The sequence below is a fragment of the Gymnoscopelus braueri genome (genome assembly GCF_963280865.1).
Source record: "Gymnoscopelus braueri genome assembly, chromosome: 22".
Classification (NCBI taxonomy): domain Eukaryota; kingdom Metazoa; phylum Chordata; class Actinopteri; order Myctophiformes; family Myctophidae; genus Gymnoscopelus; species Gymnoscopelus braueri.
Window position 1 is genome coordinate 38,901,761 of NC_137624.1, and position 27,483 is coordinate 38,929,243.

Below are 27,483 nucleotides of genomic sequence, written 5' to 3' on the forward strand. Positions count from 1 at the left end.
CCGGTACAACAACTTATTTACAACAACGTCAGTTGCTTAAAACGTTTTTTCTTTTTTTTGCGCCACTGATACAGCAACATACGTTTTTCAGAAAACTCCAAACTGTTAGGATTTAGAAGAGATTTTGTAGAATCGGAACCACAGGCCTTAACACATTCCATGCCAGAGTTTAATCTCATAATGTACTCACCAGTGCCAGCGTTTTATTGTTGTTTTTTTGTTTTTTTCATGTCGCCACAGACCTCGCTAAATAAGTTAAAAGTGCGCGTTCATTTGGTTCTAAACACACAGCGGATCTGTGAGAAACGGCCAGCGAAAATAGTTTCCAAATGCGAGCCGCCATCTTGAAGATACAGTGGATCAACGCTAAACAGTGATCAGCGAGGAGAAAAACAACAACCGAGAAAATCGAGTTTTAAACAGGATCCCAGACAGGAAGCGGATACGATCGAAAAAACCGGAACCCGAATAATTCTGTTTCCGACCGGAAACCGGAAACGGAAATGGATCAAAAAAATTCGGAAAGTGCACCTGGGGCAAAATCAATGGGAATCGGCGGTTCGCGTAGATCTACGCGACTGGCACGCTGCGGCTTTAAATAGGTTCGCGTAGATCTACGCGACTGGCATTCAATGTGTTAATGGGTTTATGGGTAATAAGTAAGAGTCAGAATGAGGTGACTTACTGGTGACGGCTTCGATGTAGGGGACGTTGAGGTTTCCACTGGAGGCCAGCGCTCCGAGGAACGCAGCCACGTCCGTGGCGCTCTGGAAACACTCGGTGGACTGTTGGTAACACTGACGGTTGTCAATCTCCAGGTAGACCACCGACCTGTCCAACAAAAACACATAAAACATTAACATCAAAAATCTTGAACAGGTAAAAAGAAAAAAAAACTTCTGCCTATAATGTTATGTCCAAAACATGGATGCCAGGGTTAACCCATTAATACCTGGAACGCATCTGTGTCACTTTTAGATGTCTTTAGGCTATTCAAAAATAGCAGATATACAAGCTCATAGCGCGGCACCGAGTGCCGCGCTACGAGCTTGTAGATCTGCTATTTTTGAAAAATCGTGAACATTATTTTTTGCATTTTTTTCCGAAAAACTGTTAGGATTTAGAAAATGTTTAGAAGCGGCCTCAGGTCTTAATGGGTTAATATGGTAAAAAAAAACATGTTAGGCAATGGAGTTATTTAGTTGAGTTGAGTAGAGTTAACAGTGGTACCTACCCTTTAACCTCCAACTCCCTCCGTCTCCGCGGGGCGATCATGGCGGACATGCCGTCCTTCACCTGACCCAGGACGCTGGAGGGCACGGCCGCCCACTCGGGCCAGCCCTCGGTGGAGCGCTTCACGTTGTGCTTGGCCAGCTCCTGTTCGCTCCCGTAGTACGGGAAGATCATGGGCTCGCCCTTGGCGTCCCGGCGGAACACCACGTTGGTGTGGAGCACGCTGCTGAGCTCTCGCAGGAAGGACGCAGAGCCGTTGCGGAGCAGCTCCGGCGGGATGTGCACCACCAGGACCAGGTGCCCGTCCGCCAGCTTCTCCGGCATGTTGTTGGCGCAGTCCAGGCCGTCCCACTCGCACTCGGCGTTGTTGCAGCCCTGGTCGCAGTGTCCGTCGGCGTAGTGGTCCTTGCAGTACTGGTCGTACAGCGGGCTGTGGGGGAAACGGAAACGTTAAGGATTTGGTAAAACGCTTTAGGTTTCATAGTTTTCATCATTCAAGATCTAATATACCAAGAACAACACATGAGTAAAATTATTTGGTTTCAACATTTGTAGTAGCAATAGAAAATATAAAAAAGAATATAATTAGCAATAGCACGTCGCAGCGTGATCTAATATGAGAGTAGACCACAATAGCATTGACTCCCATTGTAAGAATGGAATGCGGAAATGCTCGATGAGATAGTTCCAATGTTTGGAACTATAGCCCATAGCGGCCCGCTTAGCGGCAAGATCAAAGCGTGTCGTAACTCTCTTTCTCTATGGGTCTGGTATGTCGTTAAAGAAAAATTGCAACGTTTTTTACTCTAGTCATAGTACACTTGAGATGCTTGAAGCATGCATGGTTCCTATTATCCACATGTGTCTGTGTGCAGCACTGTGTGTATATGTATTTATTTACATGCGTGTACATTTTGTGTGCATAGGTTTGTGTTTATGTGCATGGTGTAATTTTAAATATTGAGGTAGGTGTGTGAGGGGTCGTGTGTGTGTGTGTGTGTGTGTGTGTGTGTGTGTGTGTGTGTGTGTGTGTGTGTGTGTGTGTGTGTGTGTGTGTGTGTGTGTGTGAGAGAGAGAGAGTGTGCAGGCTTCTCCATATCATCCCTGTCGGGTGGAAACCTCATATATGTCCAAGACTGTAACTTTTCAGGATTACAAAAAAAAAAGAAGCAAAAGTTGCAGATCTACAAGCTCAAAACGTGTTTCGAGCTTGTAGATCTGCTACTTTTGATGCTTTTGTGTGACGCTGTAGTGTCACACAAAATATGGAGGGTTTCTGCCCCGGTAGCAACAATATACAAATGTAAGACCATGGATTAACAACCTATTCCTGTTGTTGTTCTGTTCTGTCGTATATGGTAGAAGAAGTAGAATAACTCACTTGCACTGTCCCTCCTGCCCCTGGCAGTCGAAGCCGTCGTACAGACAGCCCGGGTTGTTGCACTGCTCGTCGCACTTGCCGTCGTTGAAGTACCGCCAGCACTGCAGCGCCGCCGAGCAGTTCTTCCACGGGTCGTCGAAGTTGAGCGAGCAGTCGCCGCCGTCCCAGCCGCACGCGTGGTTGTTGCACAGCGAGTCGCAGATGTGGTTGCCCGCCCACTCGTCACACTGCGGGATCTCACAGCTCACCTGTAGAGGGTTGTCCAAGGATCAGGATCATTTTAGTTGACGGTTCATTGTCATACAAATAATTGCGATTAACCCCATTAAGACCTGAGGCCGATTCTACAAATGTCTTCTAGTATTCTGAAAAAACGTACGTTTCTATATCAGTGGTGCTCAAACTTTGTCATGTCAAGGACCCCCAAAACTATATGAATTTGGCCGCGGACCCCCCATCTCAAAATATTTTGTTCCAGGGACCCCCCCAGAAGCAAAGATTTGAGTAACAAAAAAGTTCGCTTTAAAAGAATATATATTCAAAGAATTGCACGTCACATTTTCACGTATTTTTTTTTTCAAAAATAGCAGATCTACAAGCTCATAGCGCCGCGCTATGAGCTTGTAGATCTGCTATTTTTGAATAGCCAAAGTGTAAAATAATGCTTTTTTTTAGCTCAAATCAAAAAATGACACAGATGCGTCACAGGTCTTAATGGGTTAATGATTCAATGTACACAGAAATGACCTGTAATCAAAATAAATAATGAACTAGGGCTAAAATGAATGATATATTTCTACATTTTCAAAATTGTTGAAAAATAGCCCATCAGGTTGTAGATAGGCTATTTTTGCTGTTTTTCAACGGATTCATTTAATACAGATTTTTACGGAAAAAAATATCGCAATTATCTCAAATAATTGCGATTATGTAATCATCGTTGACAGGCCCAAACTTTTTAGCTCAAGAGCCAAAAGAGAAATTAGACAATTGCCCGGGACCCAAAGTAGTGAAAATAGCAGATTTACAAGCTGTAGACCTGCTATTTTCACTACTTATTCAACGAACGAACACATTTAATTTTTTAAATACTGTTGAAAAATGCTGGAATTGTTTTTTAATTGATGAAAAGTTGTGATTTGTTGTTTAAACTTTTGAAATTATATATATATATATATATTTTTTCCCTTCTTTTTTTTTTATTTAGGAAAGAAAAAAGGGGGATATTTAGGTCCCGAGTTCAACCCACTGTTTGGGGGGAAACAGTGCCCTTAGAAGGAAGCTCACCTCCACTTCCGGGGGCGGGGTGATGTCGCGTCCGAACCCTCCGGGGAAGGAATAGTCCAGGATGTGGCAGAGCAGGCCGTTGAAGTTGCTGGGGCAGCCGCAGTGGAAGAAGGGCGCGTCCGGGATGACCTGGCAGGTGCCGCCGTTGTAGCAGGGGCTGGAGTTGCAGGGGCTGTCGGCGGGGCTCTGGCACTCGGGCCCGGTGAAGGCCGCGGGACACAGGCAGCGCGAGCTCAGGTGGCCCGAGACGCACGTCCCTCCGTTCCGGCAGCTCAGGCTGCCGCAGGAGCGGGAGTCGTACTCGCACGAGGAGCCGGTGAAACCCTAAAACAAAAAATGGAAAACGGTGGAGGAGTCAGTGTGTACAGTGGTTGGTTGTTGTCGGTCAGATGCAGTGGTGGAAAGTAACTAAGTACATTTACTTAAGTACTGTACTTAACTCATTGAGTGCCAATGACGTCGCAGACGTCACGTTTTTCATAAGCCCAGAGTGCCAATGACGTCTGAGACGTCATGAAAAAAAAGGTTCAGAACCCAAGATATGATGATTTGAAGATTTGCTGCTCCATTCACTTCTTGTTTAACTTTTTAACTGAAAAGGCTGTATCTCGGCTCCAAAGCACTTTTTTTTTACAATGTATTTTTGGCCTTGGCACAGGGGTGATATAGCCAGAAATATTTTTGGCACTGAATGAGTTAAGTACAATTTTGAGGTATTTGTACTTTACTTGAGTATTTCCAATTTCCAATACTTTTACTTGTACTCCACTACATCTCAGAGGCAAATATTGTACTTTTACTCCACTACAATTATTTGAAAACTTTAGTTACTAGTTACTTTGCAGATATAAATTATTCTATTATAAAACATACATTAACCACTTTATCTCTATTTTATACCTAGGCTATTTGAAAATAGCCGATCTACAAGCTCACAACGCGTCGCATCGCGACGCGTTGTGAGCTTGTAGATCTGCTATTTTCAAACATTTAGTACTTTTACTTTTGGTACTTTAAGTACATTTTGATGCCAATACTTTTGTACTTTTACTCAAGTACATTTTTAATTCCGGACTTTTACTCGTAACAGAGTACTTCTATATTGCAGTATTGGTACTTTTACTTAAGTAAAGAATTTGAGTACTTTTTCCACCACTGGTTGTCGGTCAGATGTTTCTTTACAAGTAAACAGTGGTGGAAAAAGTACTTGCATCTTTTACTTAAGTAATAGTATCAATACTGCAGTGTAGAAAAACTAATACAAAAGTTAAAGTACTCATTGTGCAGAATGTCCCATTTCACCGGCATAAATTAAAGCCCTATTTTTATAACTTTGTCACACAAGTGTCGAACAAAAGAAAATAGTCGATCTACAAGTTCAAAACGTGTTGCATCGTTACAGGTTGTGAGCTTGTAGATAAGACTATTTTTGCTACTTTTGAAAGATTTAGATTTTTTGGGGGGGTTTTCACATATGCCTAAAATAGTGACTCCAGGTTGAAAGTGTTTAAGTCTGTCTGTGGGTTTTACAAACATTTAACCAATGAAATATATCAACAAGCTTGTGACTAAATAACCCAAAAAATATATAACAGTTTTTGGACACACAAAAGTTTCCATTGAACAGCGACGATATAGATAAAACAACGCCAGCTGCATGAACGCTTATACATGTAACGTTATTAAGGTACTCACGGGTGGACATTTGCAGATAAAGCCATGGGGAGTGTTACCGGCCACGGCACAAGTTCCTCCATTTCTGCAGGGTTTGCCTTTACAGCCATCAAACACCTTATCACAGCGTTGACCTATAGAGAAATGTCACATGATATCAGGTCAGTTTGGTAAACATCTAGGCATGTACGCACATTTGCAGATATAGCAGATATACAAGCTCATAGCGTGGCACGAGTGCCACACTATGAGCTTGTAGATCTGCTATTTCTTTTAAAAAACATGTTTTTTTGGCAAATCTTTGAATATATGTTTTTTTAAAGTGAACATTTTCAACTAAAATCTTTGCTTCTGGGGGGGTTCTACAAATGTCTTCTAAATCCAAACAGTTTTTTGAAACTTTTTTCATGTCAAGGACCACCCAAAATTATATGTATTTGGCCGCGGACCCCCATCTCAAAATATTTTGTTCCAGGGACTCCCAGAAGCAAAGATTTGAGTTAAAAATGTTCGCTTTAAGAAATATATATATTCAATGATTTTCACAAATTTACAAGATTTTTCGAAAAACAGCCAAATAAATCTTAAAATGACACACGGATGCGTTCCCGCCCGGTCTTAACGGGTTAAAGTCAGTACCTGTGTATCCGGCGCGGCACTCGCAGCGGTAGCTGTTGGTCAGCTGGATGCAGTTGTAGGACCCTCGGGGGTCGCAGGGGTCCGAGAGACACTCGTTGACGTCCCCCTCGCAGCGCTCGCCCACGTAGCCCGGCGGGCAGACGCACTGGTAGCTCCCGATGCGGTCCACACACCGGCCGTTGTTGAAGCACTTGGGCTCGTTGGTCAGCGGGTCGGTGGAAGGGTTGCAGTCGTCCATGTTGATCTCACAGTGGACGCCTTGAGGATAATGTAATGATGCTCTATGTTATTATAGCTCTATGACTATTTCACCCCATTTCCAGGCCTGTAGCTCTTACTCCAGTGTGCCATCAATGCCCCAAGACGGAGTCGAGCGAAAGTTTCATGTGACAAAAAAGAACAGATCTACAAGCTAACAACGTATCACGGTGCAACGTGGTGTTAGCTTGTGTATCTGTTCTTTTTGTCAGGTGGCGTCCTGTTGTATACATTAACACATCAAGACCTGGAACGCATCTGTGTCACTTTAGATTTCTTTGGCTATTCAAAAATAGCAGATATACAAGCTCATAGCGCGGCACTCGGTGCCGCGCTATGAGCTTGTATATCTGCTATTTTTGAAAAATCTTGATTTTTTTTTTTATTTATTTTTTCTCAAAAAACTGTTAGGATTTAGAAAACATTTTAAAGAATCGCCTCAAGTCTTAATGTGTTAAGGTGCTCTCGCGCAACTCGTGCAGCATAGCACTACATTGTATCATGTCACACATGTCATGTGTTAGATGTTAGATATGTTTATGAAAAATATCAGTAGCCAAAAACAATGTATATCCAAACATTTTCCAAAACATTTGATTCATTCCAAACCTTCCAAACGTTTTTTTTATTTCTTCTAATTTCAAAATATTTCCAGGAATTTCATGACCGTGGGAACCCTGATATTATAGCTCTTGGATTATAATGCTCAATGATATTATATAGCTGTATGATAATGCCGTGATAATAGCAGCTCTGCAAGGTATGATATTGCAGTGAAAATAGCAGCTCTACAAGCTTGTAGAGCTGCTATTTTCGCTATTCTTCAAGATTTTTGTTTGTTTAGTTGTTGTTCTTTTGTGCACGTGTATGTGTGAAGGAGAGAGAGATGATGATGATGTGTACTGCTTGTACGGTATATACCTTGCGTTCCTCTGGGACAGGAGCATTTGTATGTGTTGACCAGGTCGATGCAGGTGCCTCCGTTTTGGCACGGCTGAGAGTGACACTCGTTGATCTCTTTGGAACAGTTCACGCCATGGTAGCCGGGCACACACTGACAGAGACAATGACAAAAGAGCATAATATGTAAGTTGCACGTAATGACATTTTGGTTCCATTCAGTGTTGATTTTGAAAGCAAATTTAGATTTCGTTTTAGTCATGGTCTTTAGAATAAAATTCATATTTTAGTCATCTGAAATGTTTTAGTTTTTGTCTAGTTTTAATCGACTAAATATCATAAGATTATAGTCGACTAAATCTACAGTTGATTTAGTCGACTTAACGTAAAATGTATTTAGGCGGTGCCTTGATGGCGTCGTAATGGCTGATATTACACTTGGTTGAAAATAGCCGATCTACAAGCTCACAACGCGTCGCGCTGCGACGCGTTGTGAGCTTGTAGATCTGCTATTTTCAGAGCGCAACACCCAAGCGCAACCAAACATAAAATGACTCGTCTTTTAGTTCTACTGGATCACTTCTCCACTAGATCCTAGTGTCTAGTCTAGTCTAGTTTTTGTTTGTTGACGAAACGTTCAATATATTTACTCTTGGTTTTAGTCATCGTAGCTTAGTTTTTATTTCGTTTTCGTCAGTGAATAAAGGTAGTCGACGAACATTTTTCGTCATAGTTTTAGTCGACAAAATCAACACTGGTTCCATTTGCAGGCTCTCAGAATTACGGAGGTCCTTGAAAATGAAAAAGCGTGAGAAGAACCACTAGGAGTAAAAACATTCGATTACGTGTGCGACTGCGTACCTCACAACTGTAGCCTCCCAGATAGTCGGTGCAGGTGGCTCCATTTTGGCAGGGGTTGGGCGCACACTCGTCCACTTGCTCCTGGCAGTAGCTGCCTGTGTAGCCCGCCTGGCAGCGGCAGTAGTGAGTGTTTCCGGCGTCCAGACACTGTCCCGAGTTTCTGCACAGATGGACCACCTCCACGCCCTGCCGTTTGGCGGCCACCTCACAGGACACGCTGGGGACGTCGCAGTAGAGACCGGTCCATCCCGTCTGACACTGGCAGGTGTAGGAGGCGCCCTGCTGCCAGCAAGAACCTCCGTTTTTGCACGGGGACGAATCGCACCAGCGTACGAGGTTCTGTGGAAGATTTCATAAACATGTGTTAAAAAAACATCAACACAAGAGCTGCACATCCTCACTGCTTTTCACAGAGAAGCAACAATGTCAAGCTGACAACGCGTTGCAGCGCAATCATGGTGACTGTAAAAAAAAAAGAAGAAGTTTCCATATACAAGATAATGAGACAGAGAACAGAGAAACTAATTGTTTGGTCAAATGCCTACATTGTAGGTCGTAATGACTAGGGACGGAAATCGCTAGGTACCTGACGATTCGATTACGAGGGCTACGATTCGATTATATTCCGATTGCAATTCGCATTGCATTGCGATTAATTTACCTCCATTATCATATATTGATAATAAAAACAAATGGAAGAGACGTGTCACTGTCAACTGGAAGGTTATATTTGACAACATCAACAATTGCAGAAAACCAACAAGAAAATAGTCCTTTTTTGTAAAATAATACTGACTTATAACAAAGGCTTCTCAATATTTTGATAACCAACCAAAATCTGGCTGCTGCTTTTTTTTATAATCGATTTTTGACATTTGTGAATCAATTCATAATCGTCCATGTCAGCATTGCGATTAATCAATGAATCGATTTTTTATTTCCACCCCTAGTAATTACATTGCTGGCGGCTTTCGTTCGCAGACTTTAAATTCTCCTTACCTGGCAGTTGACTCCCGTGTAACCGTGAGGACAGGTGCACTTGTAGGTCCCATAGCTGTCCAGGCAGGTGCCTCCGTTGATGCAGGGTTTGGAGTCACACTCGTTGATGTCGTCTTGGCAATGACTGCCGGTGAAGCCAGGCAGACAGCGGCAGGTGAAGGCGTTGATGCCGTCCACACAGGTGCCACCGTTGAAGCAAGAGCTACAGAAACGTGAAGAGAATACATGTACGCCGACTGTTAGTTCATGGTTGACAATTCAGCCTGTACGAACACTGGCAATATTATCCATTGTGCTGAGCATGATCTAATGTAGAGACCCACCGATATATTGGTCTGGTCTTTATATCAGACATTATTGTACTTTTTTTGATGACACCGGTATCGGCAATTTTATGCAGAAAATTTGTCCTGATTTCTAACCAATTTCAACCAGGGGTCCCTATTTTCGGCATGACTTAAATAAAATAAAGTTCAGGTAGTTTTTATTTTTTTTTGCCAAAAAGTGATTTGTCTCTTTTTTGCTTGTAAGTGAAATAGAATGTTCTCAAACAGTGTTTGTGTAAGAGAAGTGTAAGAGAAATGTTCTCAAATTGGGGTCCGGGGACCACCAGGGGTCCTTGGGAGGGTGGATACCAGGGGGTCCCCAGGTAAATTAGTTACAATTACTAGCAGATCTACAAGCTCATAGCGCGGCACCGAGTGCCGCGCTATGAGCTTGTAGATCTGCTATTTTTGAAAAATCGAGATTTTTTTTGCAAATCTTTGAATATATCTATATATTTTTATTTTAACATGTTTAACTCAAATCTTTGCTTCTGGAGGTCACTGTCACAAAATTTGAGATGAGGGGGTCCGCAGCCAAATATGTATCATTTTGGGGGGTCCTTCACATGAAAAAGTATACGAACCACTGATCTAATGTAAAGCATTGGTTCTGACGAGGATGCACTATACCTTTCGGTACAGTCGTTGGTGTTGATTTCACAGTTGATCCCGCTGAACCCAAGGCGACAGGTGCAGGTGTAGCTGTTGACGCAGTCGGTGCAGTTGGCTCCGTTCTTGCAGGGGTCGCTCTCGCACTCGTTGATGTCCTGCTCGCACCGGTCCCCGCGGAAGCCCGGCGGGCAGGAACACACGAAGCCGTTCACGCCGTCCCGGCACAGGCCGCCGTTGCTGCAAGGGTCTGAAAGACACAGAGGCAAAGAGTGAAGAATAAATTAAGATTGAAACATCCTTGTGTTCACTTTGACCAAATGTCTAAATGCAGTACACATGGATTAAAGCAAAAATATAAATCTCACGACTGAAAATGTTTGTATGTCCAAGTCCTAATGTGCGATTTGTGAAACATTATGAAAGGAGACCCCCCCCCCCCCCCCCCCACGCTAGCACAGATTCCTAAACAATTAACCCATTCAATCCGAGGATCCGCATCTTGAGTCATTTTAGATATTTTTAAATATATATTTTTAAGGCAAGCATTTGTAAAATATGTTGTTCCAGGGAACCTCCCAGAAGCAAAGATTTGAGTTACAAATCTTCGCTTTAAACAATATATATTGAAAGATTTGCACACATTTTCTTGATTTTTCAAAAAATAGCAGATCTTCAAGCTCATAGCGTGGCACGTGGTGCTGCGCTATGAGCTTGTAGATCTGCTATTTTTTAATAGCCAAAGAAATCTAAAATGACAGAGATGCGTCCCCGCACTGAAGCTCTCAACGCGTCTGCAATGTATTGAGAGCTTGTAGATCGGCTATTTTCGCTGCGCAACATGCTTCCATATAGAAGACATGCTGGCGTCTATGGAATCCAAAGTTACAAAGAGTTCACACAGATGTCATGGGTGACTTACTTGGTCTGCAGTCGTCGATGTCCGTCTCACACTTCTGCCCCGCGTATCCCAGCATGCACCTGCACTGGTAGCTGCCCACGGTGTTGAGGCAGGTGGCGCCGTTGCGGCACGGACTCTTCACACACTCGTTGATGTCTATCTCACACGTTTGACCTGGAGACGTGAGAGAGAGATTTTTCTTCAGACTTTTTTGTATGCATGTGTATATATACAGGATGTGGGTATACGGTATGTAGAGTAGACACTAGAGTGGACACTGTCAGGTGGAAACCTTGCATGTCCAAAACCGACAGCCGATATACAAGCTCACAACACCTCGCATTTGCAGAGCTTGCAGATCAGCTAATTTCACTACTTCTGCGCGACACTTTAGGGCACAAAATAGGGCATTAATATATATATATTCTTTAAACTTTAAATACAATATAAAAAGTTTCTGAGGACATATTGATGGATAGATGGATACCTTGCCAGCCCTCTGGACAAATGCAGGAGAAGCTCTGGAAGTCTTCAGCCTCCTTACAAACTCCTCCATTTTTACAGGGTCTGGGACTGCAGGGCGCCAACAGGATCTCACAGTTCTCACCTGGGGGGACAGTAAAACAGTAAAACACAGTCAACACCTGCTGCTGTTACACAGTATGTCCACTGGGTGGAGCAGTCACTGCTGTGAAGAATTTTACTATTCATCACAAATAACCTGAGTCAGCAAGGCAGAGAATTTGTTTCTATTTCCCTATCTTTAAAGAGTGACACCGATTTCTTTAAAGCCCAGTTTCCATCCCACTTCCTTATCCGTTTCCATGGCGACCTGGCTAAAGCAGGAAGGTCCTTCCTGTTTCCTGCTATTGTGCGATTCACAGACAGGAAACAGGAAGCCACTGAGTTAGGGAATGGAGAGCAGGAGGGAGCCTGTTATTCCAAAACATACACAGTGTTATGCCTGCTGCACAGCACATCATGGAGACACATCCCTGTTAGTAGGCCATTAGGTGCTAAGATGTTTTCTAAAATAATACGCTGCAGGACAAGTGTTTGTAATTGTACTTTAAAAAGATCCTGCCTGGTTTATAGAAGCGAGTCAGCATTATCTAGCCCAGTGATCTTTTTTTAATTTCAAGGACCCCCAGAAGGATTGGATGTTCATTTAACTCTGTGAGAGTGTGGAACCAAATGGTCCATTTGGTTCCAGAGTTTCCATTTGTTCGGAGTTTCCATTTGCTATAAATTCCATTTGACCTACAATTCATTTAGCTGGGAGGAATAAAATCACTGCCTTTTGCATATATGATAAAAAAAAATCATACCAGTGTACGGCAGCATACAGTTGCATTTGTATCCGGCCACGTCGTCGATGCAGGTGCCCTGGTTCAGGCAGGGGTTGGACGCACACTCGTTGATGTTAGTCTGGCAGTTAGGCCCTATGGTGATGATGATATAAAACACACTCAGTTAGGCCCTATGGTGATGATGATATAAAACACACTCAGTTAGGCCCTATGGTGATGATGATATAAAACACACTCAGTTAGACCCTATGGTGATGATGATATAAAACACACTCAGTTAGGCCCTATGGTGATGATGATATAAAACACACTCAGTTAGGCCCTATGGTGATGATGATATAAAACACTCAGTTAGGCCCTATGGTGATGATGATATAAAACACACTCAGTTAGGCCCTATGGTGATGATGATATAAAACACACTCAGTTAGGCCCTATGGTGATGATGTAAAACGAGAGTTACGCATGTAACTAAGGTTCTATGAATTCCGGATGACCGCCAGAGGACAGTGTTTTCAACACCTGGATATACATCGCCCGCACACGCGATGTATATCCAGGTGTTGAAAACACCGCCCTCTGGCGGTCAGGGAGGAATGAAATAGAACACACTCTGGTTAGTGTTACATTATGATGACAGTAACACCACACACACACACTGAAGAATCGTGACAAAAGTTAAAAAGAAGACGGGAGCAACTGACCAGTGAATCCAGGTCTGCAGGTACAGTGATAGCCGCTGGTCATGTCCTTGCACGTTCCACCGTTCATGCACGGGTTGGACTCGCACTCGTTGTTGTTGAGATCACAGTTGGTTCCGCTCCAACCGGAGTCACAAAAGCACTTGTATCTGAGAGACAAAAAGGAAACGAAAAGGTCAAGAGGGAAGTTGTTGATTTGCTACCCTGTTTTGCTACCCCACAAAAGATCATTTATCAACTTTATCAGAGGTGCGCTCCCCAACTTCCAAAATTAGCACTACAACACTGCCTATTGGAGCTCTCTTTCCTGATTGGATGAAATTGTCATCCTGACCGGATTGTCTTGTTTATTTCTCTGGTTACTAAAGAGCTGGAGAGACAGGGAGACCCCTGTTACTAAACAAACACTTTATAGCAATGACTACCATCAGAAAATAGAGCTATTCAACACTTATTTTAACAAAACAAATATCACTTACACCACCCTGGTTAATTGTCATTGTTTGCAACCTCTTGCTGATCATAATAACGTGTTTAAAAAAGGGATGTTTTCTCACCCGTTGACGAGGTCGTGGCATCGACCGTGGATGCAGGGGTTGCTTCCGCACTCGTCTACCTGTGACAGACAGGTGGGGTCGTTGTAGCCCACAGGACACAGGCAGGTGAAGCTGTTGATGCCGTCGATACACGTGCCCCCGTTGTGACACGGGTTGATCGCACAATCGTCGATGTTGATGTTGCACATTGTTCCTAAAAGACCAATGCAAAAACAAAGTCATCTTTATAAATGAGTTTTGGGAATGTCGTTATAGCCAAAAGAAAATCTAAATTGTTCCAAATTTGTTTTTTTAATACTTTTCTATCGTGTTTCACACCAAACAAACCCCTCAATATTTTTCAAAAACTTTCAACTTTAACCACTTAACCACCCTCTAGACTTTTTTTATAACCCACATCTGGATAGTGTTCATAGAGTCCCTGGTTGAGGTCTTAGTGGCTGACTGCGTGACTCAGTGGGCGCAGCAGGCCAGGTAGGAGCTGTATGGACAATAGAAGAGGCTGACACACAATCCTCCCTCAACAGTCAGCACACCTGAGGGACCTCTCCTCCATTCACTGTCTGAATGTAGGTTGCTGTTGTGCGTAAGATCTGCGTTTCACAAACGCATTTTTATGGGTCACAAGTAAATGACCCCTTTTAACATTTTATTATTATTACTATTTACAATTAAAAACAATATATTTTTCCTGACAAATATTAAGTAAAACAATTTCATCCTATAGTCAAATTGGCTAATCTCTAGTACATTGAAAAAAGAAAAAAAAAAAGTTAAATCTATTCACTATTTGTGAAAGAGTGCTTTACACCTTTTGTAGGTTGGGGTCCTGGGAAGACACCAAAGTTTTTGGGTTTCGAGCTGAAAAAGTTTGGGAAGCCCTATTTTAGCTGGACCTGAAAGAGCGGGGGGGAGGGGTTGTGGTGGGGTCTGGAAGGGGATATTCATAGCACCTCACATCCTCCCCCCAAAACGTCCCCAACCAACCCCCACCCCAGTACGGACTATAACCTTAAAAGACTTTATATAGGGACAGAAGGACCCTGAAGACCCTCTGTTTCACACGCAGCCGAGCAACAATTACCCCCCCCCAACCCCCGATCCCCCCCTTTTCTAGTGTTCATCAATCACAAAGGGGGAGGGACCCAACTGCCTGCTCTGCAATGACAATAGAGCTCTGTCTGTGTCTCAGCCTGGCCTCGCCCTGTGCACTCAACCCACTAAACATAGGAGGTGGGATACACAGCAGCCTGCCCGCCCACACGCGCACACGCACGCACACACACACACACACGCGCACGCATGCACACTCCATACTGCCCTTCTCTGGCTTAATTAAACAAGTGGTTCCCAGACATTTTAGCCTTAAGGACCCCTAAAGTTGTGTATGTGTGTTTAGGCACAGACCCCCCCATCTGAAAAGATGTAGTGCCAAGGACCCCCATAAAATAGCAGATCTACAAGCTCACACCGTGTCGCTTTGCGATGCGTTGTAGATAGCCAATCAGATATTTTCAACAAAAGCCAAAGTATAAAATAGGGATAAAGTGGTTAAACTGTTCCTCATTTTACTGGGGGACCCCTGGAACTCCCAGCAAGGACGCCTGGGGGTACCCGGACCCCACTTTGAGAACCACAGAATTAAACAACACACACACGCACACACACCACTGCCAGTCAGAACCGGCTCTACTGGGCCATGAAAGAGGATCCTCATGGGAAAAGGCAGATAAAAGTGCTTTTGTAGTACTGTGGGTCTGTAGTACTATGCCACACTACAGACCTAGATTAATATCAGTGGTGGAAAGTAACTAAGTACATTTACTCAAGTACTATATTTAAGTATAAGTACAATTTTGGGGTATGTTTTACTTTACTCCACTACAATTATTTGAAAACTTTAGTTACTAGTTACTTTGCAGATATAAATGATTTAATTATAAAACATACATCAACCACTTTAGCCCTATTTTATACATAGGCTAGTTGAAAATAGCCTATCTACAAGATCACAACGCGTCGCAATGTGACACGTTGTGAGTTTGTATATCTGCTATTTTTAAACATTTTAGTACTTTACTTTTGGTACTTTAAGTATATTTTGACGCCAATACTTTTGTACTTTTACTCAAGTAACATTTTGAACACGGGCCTTTTACTTGTAACAGAGTATTTTTTATTTTGTGGTATTGCTACTTTAAGTAAAATATCAGAGTACTTTTTCCATCACTAGATTAATTTAACCTTTACATTCGTCGAGCTGGTGAATTGTGAGTAAATTATCAGAGAAGTAATTGATCAGAGGTCACTCTGATGAACTATTACTGGGACTGCAACACAGTTAAATAGCAGTGTTTAAAGCCCAAAACGCTTTCCCTTTTAAAAGCCCCCTTCTTTACACAGATTCTTTCAAGGGTCCGACGTCACCGAAAGTCTTTTCAAAACCCGGGCGAACAAAGTTGGTGTTTGTGTGCGTTGTGGGTGATGTGTGTGTATCAGGTTTAGGAGTGGGACTGTGGTCTCTCTCCTCCCTCCCCAGTCCATGTGAGCAACCCGACACCATTGTTCCGTCAGGAGTGGACCCGCCAGCCACCTGTCGTCCAAACCTAGCCCCTCCCCCTCGTGCCCCCCCGGGGGACCACCCCCCCCCCTGCACCTGTAGTGTAGACCCCGCCCAGCACTCACCTGTGTGGCTGGGCCCTGGTTTGTAACTGAAAACTGTATTGTGTGTGCGTTGTACAAAGACTAAAACCAAAACTAACTCGAATCATAGAGAAAATGTCCCTTTAGTTTGTCAATATTACCATTCGGGTGGATATGATATTCTTTTAGTTGTGCAAGTTTCAAGTTGTCAAAAGAATCGTCAAACAATATAGAAAATAGCCGGTCTACAACCTTGTAGATTTGCTATTTTTCTGAACTTTAAACTGATTTAAAGAAAAAGTAAGCCTTTTCGAGAAAAAATTATAATAAACTAACAAACCCTCTATGAAAACGAATCAAAACGAAACTGACATTATAGATCAAATGAAAAATACAAAACAAATGAAAAATGCTGAACTATAATAACCCTGTTCCTGGTACTGATCACTCACCTGTGTAGCCTGGCTCACATGCGCACTCGTAGCCGTTGATTTTGTCAATGCATCTCCCGTAGTCACAGGGTTTACTCTTGCAGTCGTCCAGGTTCACCTCACAGTTATAGCCTGGCGAGCAGAAACATTCAACCATGTCACGTAAACATCACACAAAGAGGGGATAGAATTGCTTTGAAATATAGGTTAGGTTCATAGGTTCAGGATTTGTAGTGCGCCCCCCATCCAGTTATTACACTGTCCCGCCGGGGCGCAGTCCCGCAAAATGATATTGGGGATGTGCGCAGCTAGTCGACTAGTCTATTAAACGGTGCTGTCCCTATTAATCGTTTACTAAATACAAGCCGTTGAAAGTATTATTTAACGTCATATTCATTTTCTGCTTTTTTTCCCCTCCTTGATTTGTCCCACATCAGTCACAGCTCTCCTTCAACTTCCTGAAGTGCTCAAGGTATCTTATTTCCCAGAATCGCTTTAAGGCAGAACGGTACAGTTTAGAGTCATCTGTGTCATTTTAGATTTCTTTGGCTATTCAAAAATAGCAGATCTACAAGCTCATAGCGCGGCACCGAGTGCCGCGCTATGAGCTTGTAGATCTGCTATTTTTGAAAAATCGTGAAAATGTTTTTTTTCCGAAAAACGGTTAGGATTTAGAAAATATTTAGAAGCGGCCTCAGGTCTTAAAGGGATACTTCACTTTAACTAAAAGTTATGGAGAATTCATGGCCCCCTCACGCATTAGAGTGTCCTACTAATGCGTGAGGGGGCCATGAATTTTCCATAACTTTTTTCATTTATTTTTAATATTTTTTTTAAATGTTTCCCCGGCCCGAAAGTGAAGTATCCCTTTAACTCTTTCAGTGCCATGCTTATTTATGGAATTTTCAACCAAAATTAATTGGTTGGAGCCGAGATACAGCCTTTTTCAGTAAAAAGTTAAACAAGAAGTGAATGGAGCAGCAAATCTTCAAATCATCATATCTTGGGTTCTGAACATGTTTTTTCTTTTTGAGTTTTTTTTTTTTTTTTTTTCATGACGTATTATTTGACGTATTGTGGCACACGGGGCGTTAGGCCTCATGACGTATTTGACGTATTGTGGCACTGAAAGAGTTAATGGGTTAACTTTAGACTAGTTGTTTAGTCGGTTACAAAAACGTTAATTTAACTGTAACATCTCTTAATGTTTCATGTTTGTGTTCCTCACCTGAGGTGCCTTTGGGACAAGCACAGATGTACGTGTTCTCCCGGTCCTGGCAGGTGCCTCCGTTCCGGCACGGCTGGCTCAGGCACTCGTTGATGTTGGTCTCGCACAGTCGCCCGGCGTAACCGGGGCGACAGTAGCACGTGAAGGAGGCCAGGCCGTCCTTACAAGTGCCGTAGTGGCAGGGGTCGGAGTAGCACTCGTTGATGTCCGCCTCGCAGTGCTGCCCCGTGTAGCCTGGTACGGGAAGAGAGAGAATAATGCTTCGTTTAGAATCTGTCTGTACAAAAGGGGGCACGACGCCAGGTTTAAGGCCTTTGGTGTGTGTTTGGTTGGTGGCTGTGCTTTAAGGCCTTTGGTGTGTTCACCAAAGTGTTTTTTCCCCCCAGCTGAATACGCAAGGCACTCTTCTAAAACATTGGTTCTCAAAGTGGGGTCCTTGGGGGGTTCCCAGCAAAATGTGATAATATAACATCACAATCATTTGAACCTTTTATACTTATAGCTATTCAAAAATAGCAGATCTACAAGCTCATAGCGCGGCACCGAGTGCCGCGCTATGAGCTTGTATATCTGCTATTTTTGAAGAATCGAAAAAAAATTTAAGCGAACATTTGTAACTCAGATTTTTGTGACTTTGGGGTCCCTGGAACAAAATATTTGAGATCGGGGTCCGCGGCCAAGTACGTATAGTTTTCATGTCCTTGACATGAAAAAGCTTGAGAACCACCGTTCTAAAACACTCGTCCAAACACCCAAAGTTGAAGATTGTTTCCAACTATCAGCGACCACGTAAAAACGTCAGACGTGCACGGCTCAGAATAGACGCTCGGCTCCTCGTCACGATGCTGGCATGTCTAGCACAAAGACGCCATCGTCAAAGCGATATATCCAACAATGCTGAGTGATTAACAAAGATAAAAAAAGAAAAGCATTTTACCTTCAGAGCAGTCACAGGTGTACTTGTTGGGACCGTCCAAACACCTGGCTCCGTTCTTGCAGGGCGTGCTCGCACATTCATCGAGGTCCACCTGACACAGACTGCCCGAAAAACCTGGAGCGAAACAGGGAAGGAAATGTCCAACGTTCAACACCAAATCATAAAAGAAATCTCGCAAATAAGGCCCTCCAATTAAATCAGAGAACGACACCCAACGTTTTAAAAATCCCCCCCTGAAGATGAAAAAAAAAAAACACTAAATAAACAGATCCACAAGCTCACAATGCATTGTAGTACGAAGTGTTGCGAGCTTGCAGATGTGCTATTTTTGCTATTCATACTATTATGTAGCACAAAATATATAAATGTTTATATGGTTAAGCTAATGTTTTAGTACCCAACTCCAGGATTCAGATATTCCTATAGTTAGTACAACTGTTGCAACTAGAAAATCATTAACATCTTTAGTTTTCCCTGTGAACCATACGTGACTTATACTCATTAACCATAAGTGATTTACTCACTAATCCCACGTAATCCCCCTGCACAATCAACCCACACGGATTGGAGACCCCCCCCATCTCCCCCCTTTCACTGCAGTTAGTTGACTCACCTTTAGCACACTCGCAGTGGTAGGAGTTGATCTTGTCGATACACTTGCCGTTATTAAGGCAGGGCATGCTGGAGCACTCATCTGAGTTGATGTGGCAGAAGACCCCTTCGTATCCTAAAAGCCCACCGACACACAGAGGAGTCAAACACTGATTAGAGTCTGTTCATTGTCATAAAATGCTTCGTTCCTTGTATCTCCATTGATGTATTTCTTTCCTTATTTTTTCTTCATAAATGAATGCCCTATTTCATACTTCATCCTATGATGCAGTGTTGATTTTGACAGCAAATTTTGATTTCGTTTTAGTCATAACCTTTTGAATAAAATTCTGTTTAGTTTTAGTCACATTTTAGTCACCTGAAATGTTTTAATTTGAGTCTAGTTAAAGTTAAAATGTATTTTTGGCGGGCCATGATGCCATCGAATTGACAGATTTTCTCTTAGCTGAATGCCGGAAATAGCCGATCTACAAGCTCACAACGTGTCGCAGCGCGGCACGTTGTGAGCTTGTAAATCTGCTAATTTGAGAGCGCAACACCTGAGCGCAACACCCGAGCGCAACCAAATATAGAATGACTTGTCTTTTAGTTCTACTGGATCTCTTCTCCACTAGTTCCCTCCCTGACATTTTAGTCTAGTATTTATTTGTTTATGAAATTGTCAATATATTTAGTCTTAGTTTTAGTCATCATAGCTTAGTTTATATTTATTTTTCGTCAATGTTTTTCGTTATAGTTTTAGTCGACAAAATCAACACGGCTATGATGAAAGCAAATCTAGAAGCTCACAGTGGGTGAGCTTGTTGAGCTCGTAGATCCGCTATTTTGTCTATTTCTCAAAGACACACACACAAAGTCTGGAGTTCGTACCTGGCATACAGATGCAGTGGAAGCCTCCGATCTGGTCCAGACAGGTGGCGTCGTTGTGGCAAGGGTTGGACATGCACTCGTTGACGTCCATCTCACAGCGAGGACCCTCGTAGCCCTGGAGACACTTACACTGGAAGGACCCCTTGGTGTTCAGGCAGCGCCCGCCGTGCTCGCACGGATTGGCCCCTGAAAACATCGATCAATACACAAGTTCGTCATGTGTTAATTATGTTAAGCTTATTTAATGTCATAGTCGTAAAAACAAAAAAAAATATTAATTTACAAAAAGTTAGAATTATGTCACGATTATTGTGACCAAAATAATTGCGATTTACGATATTATAGCGATAACCTAAATGTGCTTAAAACTCTTAAAATGGCACTTTTGTTAACCACTTGGGCAGAACGTTTGCCAAAAATAGCAGATCTACAATCTCACAACGCATTGTGTTGCAAAAAATAAAACTGTATCAAGTACGTTCTTTACAGGTGCGTTTTACCAATTCTAGAGATCTAGGGGGTTTAAGTGGTACCGGATTAGCAGCTCGGCAAAGGTGAAATGATCTCAGAGTATGACGGAGGACAATTTCACGATAAAACATTTAAATCTGTACAACGCTATTATTGTGAGCGTTTTTTAGCACGATAAACGATAATAACTATTATCGTCCCATCCCTAGACCTGGGATACAGGTCGATTCCCAGTAACAGGGTCCCCACACATTTTTAGCAATGAATTTCCAAAACTTTTCCAAAACTTTTCCAGGCCTATATAACAATCATTCAGCGCAATAATGTGTCTCTTACTCCTATGTAGAATGCCCAAAGATAGGCAGTGTAGCAAAAATAAAGCATAGAATAGTACAATTTCATTCAAAATTTCGTGCAAAATTAGGGCATAGCTCACTGGAAGACTCATTATGGCATCCGTATGACTTATTTTATTTAAATAATATATGCCATCACACAGCCCGTTCGGCGAAAAACTACTTATGTTACATATTTCGTGTAATGTTATACATGTTTATGAAAATGTTTTGTATTAACAAAATCAATAGCCAAAAACAATGCATAGCCAAATATTTTTCCAGGACCCTTGATAAATTCCAGGACCTTTGATCAATTCCCAAACTTTTCCAGTACTGGATTATTTTTTTTTCAATTTCAAAATATTTCCAGGAATTTCATAACCGTGGGGACCCTGCAGTAAGCACTTACCCAGAGAGCACTCGTCGATGTCCAGGTTGCAGGCCGAGCCGGTGTAGCCGGGGGGACAGGTGCAGATGGCCTTGCCGTTGACCGGGTTGGTGTCGCAGTTGGAGCCTTTCTGACACGGGTTGCTGATGCAGGCGTCGTCCAGGTGACAGAGCAGCCCTGAGAGGAAGAACAGCAGATACAAACTGAATCTCTGGATCTTTAGCAGTACGTTTTTACTTGTGTTAACTGAGATCCTCTACCACAGTAGTACTCAAGCTGAGGCCCCCCGTTGTGGCCCACAAGGGGCCAAACAGACAGGTGACTGAGGCCATGTCCGTTTCATAACTTCATAACTTGCTTTTATCCACTGTCTGCCTGTTATGTTCTCAATGTGATATCAGTCCAACTTGATAAAACAGGTTTTAAAGGAGTAGTTCAAAAATACTTATTTTCTATTAAGTACACACCACATAAAGCATTGAATTCTATTGAGATCTTTTTGTTTTTGTCGTCCTAGGCCAATAACTTGATGAACGGCAGTCTCTCCGGTAGGAGACTCAAGGGAGACTCTTTGAGTCTCCTACCGGAGACATTGGCATCTTTCCGCCACTGATCAAATTATTTTCTTAGGAATGCGACAAAAAGTAAAAGATTTCAATGCTTCATGGGGTGTGTAATTGATAGAAAATAAGATTTATTTTGGGTGACCACTCCTTTCAATTATTTCGGGTCCAAGGAAAAAAGGCTGTGAAGCAGCTGCTCTATCATGTTCACCATGTGTCTGTTATGTGAAATAAGTGGAATAGTTTAACCCATTAAGACCTGAGGCGATTCTTAAAAATGTTTTCTAAATCCTAAAAAAAAATCTGAAAAAAATCTGAAAAATATTTTTTCACGATTTTTCAAAAATAGCAGATCTACAAGCTCGTAGCGCGGCACTCGGTGCCGCGCTATGAGCTTGTATATCTGCTATTTTTGAAAAAATCTAAAGTGACACAGATGCGTTCCAGGTATTAATGGGTTAAGAGGCTGTTGTCTCACCTGTGCGCCCGTGCGGGCACTCGCAGAAGAAGGAGGCCACGCGGTCGTGGCAGGTGGCGCCGTGGTAGCACGCCGCGCTGGCGCAGTCGTCGATGTTCTCGCTGCAGTCGTCTCCCGTCCAGCCGTTGACGCACACGCAGTGGTAGCCGCCGTGCGTGTCATGGCAGGTGCCTCCGTTCTGACACGCGTTGGGCATCAGCTCGCACTCGTCCACGTTCTCCGTGCAGTACTGGCCTGAAATAACCGCAAGAGAAGAGAGGGTGAATAACATGTCTTTCAAGCTATCTTTGCTTTTTTCTCTCAAGGTACTTAAAAAAAGGTAGGCCAACATGTTAATCCACCGCATCTGTGTCACTTTAGATTCCTTTGGCTATTCAAAAATAGCAGATATCCAAGCTCATAGCGCGGCACCAAGTGCCGCGCTACGAGCTTGTAGATCTGCTATTTTTGAAAAATCTTGAAAAAAAATATTTTTAGATTTTTTTCAAAAAACTGTTTAGATTTAGAAAACATTTTTAAGAATCGCCTCAGGTCTTAATGGGTTAAGACCTGAGGCCGATTCTACAAATGCCTTCTAAATCAGTAGTTCTCATACCTATTTCTTTTTAAATGTTCAAAAATAGCCAATAGCCAACGCAAAGATCTAGCTAGTGGATTTCTTCCACTCCTGACATACAAAACTGCTCTACAGTTTTTTGTAGCGTTTTCTGAATGTTGGGGGTGGGGTGACTTTATAGCCGTTTGACACGCAGATTTCCAAAATGTATCAACATATTCATTGCTTATAAGATTGCCAAATTATAACACGGGTACAGTTTTTAACATTATTTCCAGCATTTAAAAGTATATTAAAAGAGTCTCTTTCCTTGTCAATCGGATAGCTAGCTAGTAAAGTGAGCGTTTGTTCACCTGTGTAGTGAGGCGGACACTGGCAGTTGTAGGTGTTCACACCGTCCACACACACGCCACCAAACTGACAGTTGTGTCCTGGACAGTCGTCGATGTTGTGCTCACAGTTTTGTCCCGTGAAGCCTGAAAAAGAGCGGGAAAAGAAGAGGGACAAAAGACAAAAGAGTAAATCGTTTGCTGTCGGGCAGAAACCTTCTACTTTGTCATACTACAGCATCACACAAAAGTAGCAAAAATCTCCGATCTACAAGCTCACAACGCCTTGCTATTTTAGAAACATTTTAAAGTGGTTAATTCTGTCTGTAGGTATTAGGTTAAGTATTTTAACCAATGAAAAGTTACAAGAGCGTGTGACTAAATAATAACTACAATTTGTTTTGGTTTTTTTTGGGGGGGGGGGGACTGTACACAGTTTCCACCCGACAGCAACGAAATGAAACGTAAACCCAGTATATATTCCTGTGTTTGAATTGGTTAGCGCAGCCTTTGTTTGCGTGGGTGGGTTTTAACAGCCAGGGTGATGATGATGATGATGATTAATCATCAACCCACGGCTCTGCAGGTGTCTGGGTGGATTCATCTATCCGTCTACATTCCTGCACGATACACCCACGAGAGTGGCATGGTGTTGGGTTAAACTTTAACAAGTCAACAAGAATGCCCCTCATTGATCTTCATGATCTAAATTACCTCTGCTCTTTGCCGATGATACACATTAAAGATATGAACAACAGAAGCAGCTGCATAGAGGTATCTTGTTTCCACGCATCAATACAAACTAACTGAACTAACAGTTATGAGGACAGAAAAATAATTTAATGCACATCGTTTCTACTGAGGAGATACTGTTTCCCTACAGTGTTGATTTTTACAGCAAATTTTGATTTATTTGTCATAGTCTTTTGAATAAAATTCTGTTTAGTTTTAGTCATCTGAAATGTTTACTTTTAGTCTAGTTTTAGTCGACTAAACATCATAAGATTATAGTCAACTAAATCTACAGTTGATTTAGTTGACTTAAATGCATTTTGGCGGTGCCTTGATGGCGTCGTAATGCCAGATTTTACACTGAAAATAGCTTATCTACAAGCTCACAACGCGTCGCAGCGTTGTGAGCTTGTAGATCAGCTATTTTCAGTGTAAAATCTGGCATTACGACGGGGAAGGGTAGATCTTCTATTTTCACTGCGCAACACCCCAGCAACATCCCATTAACACCCCTGTGCAACCAGATCTATTGAATCTCTTCTCCACTAGTCCCTCACAAACGTTTTAGTCTAGTTTTTATTTCTTGACAAAATTGTCAGTATATTTACTTTCAGTCATCATAACTTAGTTTTTATTTAGTTTTTGTCAGTGATAAAAGGTAGGCGACGAACATTTTTCGGCATGGTTTTAGTCGACGAAATCAACACTGCTCTGCAGCTGCGCTCGCAACACTAACTGCACTAAAACCACAGTTACCCACATCATTGTAACGGCATTGGGATGCCAAACAAACCAGCAATATTTACCTGACAATAACCTGAGATGTGTGCGTGTGTGTAAGTGTATGTGTGTGCACGCGTGCGTGTCTGTCTGTCTGTTTTGTGTATGCCTGTGTAGCAGGGCATACTGGAGGTTATCTATAGGAAATATCTGTGTGCCCACATCCTGCCAGGGAGCACCGGCAGAGAGAGAGAGAGAGGGCAGCCCACAGGGTGCCCTCTCTCTCTCTCTCTCCACCCAGTTGGATCTACAACAACAGACTCATTATTACTGGCTCAACCGCTATGTATAGAAAGTGTGATTTTTTAATATATCAAATGGTCATACAGACACAAACGCACACAGATATTAAAGTCAACAATTCTCCTTGAGCCCATGTGTCATCTAACAGTAAATGTTAAAGAGTCCGCAAACTGGAAAATGATCTGCTCCCAGTCATGTTTATTAATGTTTCGACCCTTTTCAGAATTATCTAAATGTCAACCACATTAACTCTGGCGTCCATATTTTTGGGCACATTTTAACACATTAACTGCCAAGACCGTAGTCCTACGGGCCGTTAAATCCAACTGTTAAGCGCCGAGACCGTAGCCCTACGGGCTGCGGTCTTTTCGCGCATGCGCGGTCCGGGTGCACTTTCGGAATTTTTTTGATCCACTTCCGTTTCCGGTTTGATGACAGGAAATAGAATTATTTGGGATCCGGTTTCGACGATCACGCCCGCTCCCATTCTACAGACGAAACTGAAACTCAATTCTCTTCCTGTAGTTTTTTCTCCTCGCATTTCACTGTTTAACGTAATCCGCTCTAACTACAGTCATGGAAGTCCGTTTGACATGCGGTCTTCACTGGGAGATACAGGGAGATCGCGCGGATGTAAACAGACCGTGTAGAGCTCAATCTTAAGGATTTTAACAAGATCTATGGCGACATCAAAAAAACAAAAAAACAACAAAAACACCTTGGCACTGGTGAGTACATTATGAGATTAGCCCTTGGCAGTGGATGTGTTAAAAGACTTCACTTCACTAATGTGACGCGTTGTGAGCTTGCAGAGCGGCTATTTTCGCTATTCGTCGTAGTATAGAAGAGGGCTGGGGTATGGATACTTTGTTATCGCGGTAAGAAATCACTGTTTACCGACGGTATGGTGGCATCTCCCAAAAAAAAACGTTTTAATTAAATAATAATAATAATTTTTTTTACAAAATGTATACAAATTTACGCGGTTATGAACTCGATACCGCGGTATGCATTACACAACCGCGGCACAACGGTATTGCAGTTATTGCACCCAGCCCTAGTATAGAAGTACTGTATATATAGGGGCTTAAGTGGTTAAAGTGTAAACTTACCCGGCAAGCAGCTGCAGTCGTAGACCGTCTCTCCTTTCTGCACACAGGTGCCCCCGTTCACACAGGGCGAGGGGCTGCAGGGCATGTAGGGGGTCTCGCAGTGCTGCCCGGCGTACTCCTGCGGGCAGCGGCAGTGGTACGAGCCCACCTCGTTGACGCAGACGCCCCCGTTGCGGCAGGGCGAGGAGGGCGCCTGGGCGCACTCGTTGACGTCCTGCTTGCAGGTCTGCCCGTGGAAGGCGGGCGGGCAGGCGCAGACGTAGTGGGAGTCCACCGCAGAGCACTGGCCGCCGTTGGCACAGGGGTTGGAGGCGCACGGGTTGGCCAGCTGGCAGCTTTTACCTGGACGATAGAAAACAAGATAACACGATTAATCGATCGATCGGTACTTCTATGTAAGCTGGACTGCCTCATAACTGTGTTTTTTAAAAAGGGGATGCAGTTGATATTAGGGGTGGGACGATATGGGTACCTCACGATACGATATATATCACGATATTAGGCCCACGATAACAATATACATCACGATATTCGACGATGTTCGATATATTGCGATATCACGATATTCGATATATATTGCAAGAAATTTCACCAACGATATATCACGATATCTGAAAATATCGATATATTGCGATATCACGATATATTGCATGAAGATTCACCAACGATATATCACGATAGTCCTTGTATTCAATTCATAAACACATAAAATAGCACCAAACAGTTCAAAATCATCATTACACAAATACAGAGTAGGAAAAACAACGTATCACAAACTACACAAAAAAAAAAAAAAAAAATTCTTTTTTCTTTTTTTTTAATATCGATATTTTTCGGCAGGATATCGATTATTTATCGCGGGAGAAAGTATCGCGATATATCGATATATCGATATATCGATATATCGATATATCGTCCCACCCCTAGTTGGTATATTATTGTTAAAAGGTTAAAGCTCTATATTCTGGTAGTAATCACTACCGCAGAGTGTTTGTTCAGTAACAGGGGTCTTTTCCCAGTCTCTCCAGCTATTTAGTAAACAGAAAATACATTTTCAGGCCAGGACACCAATTGTACCCCCAAGCATACCACTGATAAAGATTTCTGACGGAATGTGCTGATGTCATAACTCGACC

The 27,483-nt window shown here is 42.7% G+C and overlaps 2 protein-coding genes across 2 annotated transcripts in view; both read right to left on the reverse strand.

The window, feature by feature from the left end:
- LOC308078724 (nucleoporin p54-like) overlaps nucleotides 1-27,483 on the reverse strand; it is a gene marked incomplete at its 5' end in the record, with an annotated part of 280,426 nt that overhangs the window by 151,654 nt on the left and 101,289 nt on the right. The gene's annotated exons all lie outside the window — the stretch shown is intronic.
- LOC308078722 (neurogenic locus notch homolog protein 1-like) overlaps nucleotides 1-27,483 on the reverse strand; it is a 53,212-nt gene that overhangs the window by 7,114 nt on the left and 18,615 nt on the right. The window contains exons 4-27 of the mRNA XM_080420027.1: nucleotides 26,348-26,689; nucleotides 23,505-23,627; nucleotides 22,596-22,829; nucleotides 21,576-21,731; nucleotides 20,358-20,543; nucleotides 19,489-19,602; nucleotides 18,876-18,989; nucleotides 17,939-18,172; nucleotides 16,732-16,842; nucleotides 13,637-13,829; nucleotides 13,083-13,228; nucleotides 12,397-12,510; nucleotides 11,556-11,675; nucleotides 11,090-11,242; nucleotides 10,189-10,417; nucleotides 9,233-9,434; nucleotides 8,234-8,572; nucleotides 7,394-7,526; nucleotides 6,215-6,472; nucleotides 5,597-5,709; nucleotides 3,902-4,225; nucleotides 2,615-2,862; nucleotides 1,235-1,663; nucleotides 686-831 (exon numbers count right to left, since the gene is read on the reverse strand). Coding sequence (XP_080276153.1) covers nucleotides 686-831; nucleotides 1,235-1,663; nucleotides 2,615-2,862; nucleotides 3,902-4,225; nucleotides 5,597-5,709; nucleotides 6,215-6,472; nucleotides 7,394-7,526; nucleotides 8,234-8,572; nucleotides 9,233-9,434; nucleotides 10,189-10,417; nucleotides 11,090-11,242; nucleotides 11,556-11,675; nucleotides 12,397-12,510; nucleotides 13,083-13,228; nucleotides 13,637-13,829; nucleotides 16,732-16,842; nucleotides 17,939-18,172; nucleotides 18,876-18,989; nucleotides 19,489-19,602; nucleotides 20,358-20,543; nucleotides 21,576-21,731; nucleotides 22,596-22,829; nucleotides 23,505-23,627; nucleotides 26,348-26,689 — 4,761 coding nt within the window. The remainder of the gene's footprint in view (nucleotides 1-685; nucleotides 832-1,234; nucleotides 1,664-2,614; nucleotides 2,863-3,901; nucleotides 4,226-5,596; nucleotides 5,710-6,214; nucleotides 6,473-7,393; nucleotides 7,527-8,233; nucleotides 8,573-9,232; nucleotides 9,435-10,188; nucleotides 10,418-11,089; nucleotides 11,243-11,555; nucleotides 11,676-12,396; nucleotides 12,511-13,082; nucleotides 13,229-13,636; nucleotides 13,830-16,731; nucleotides 16,843-17,938; nucleotides 18,173-18,875; nucleotides 18,990-19,488; nucleotides 19,603-20,357; nucleotides 20,544-21,575; nucleotides 21,732-22,595; nucleotides 22,830-23,504; nucleotides 23,628-26,347; nucleotides 26,690-27,483) is intronic.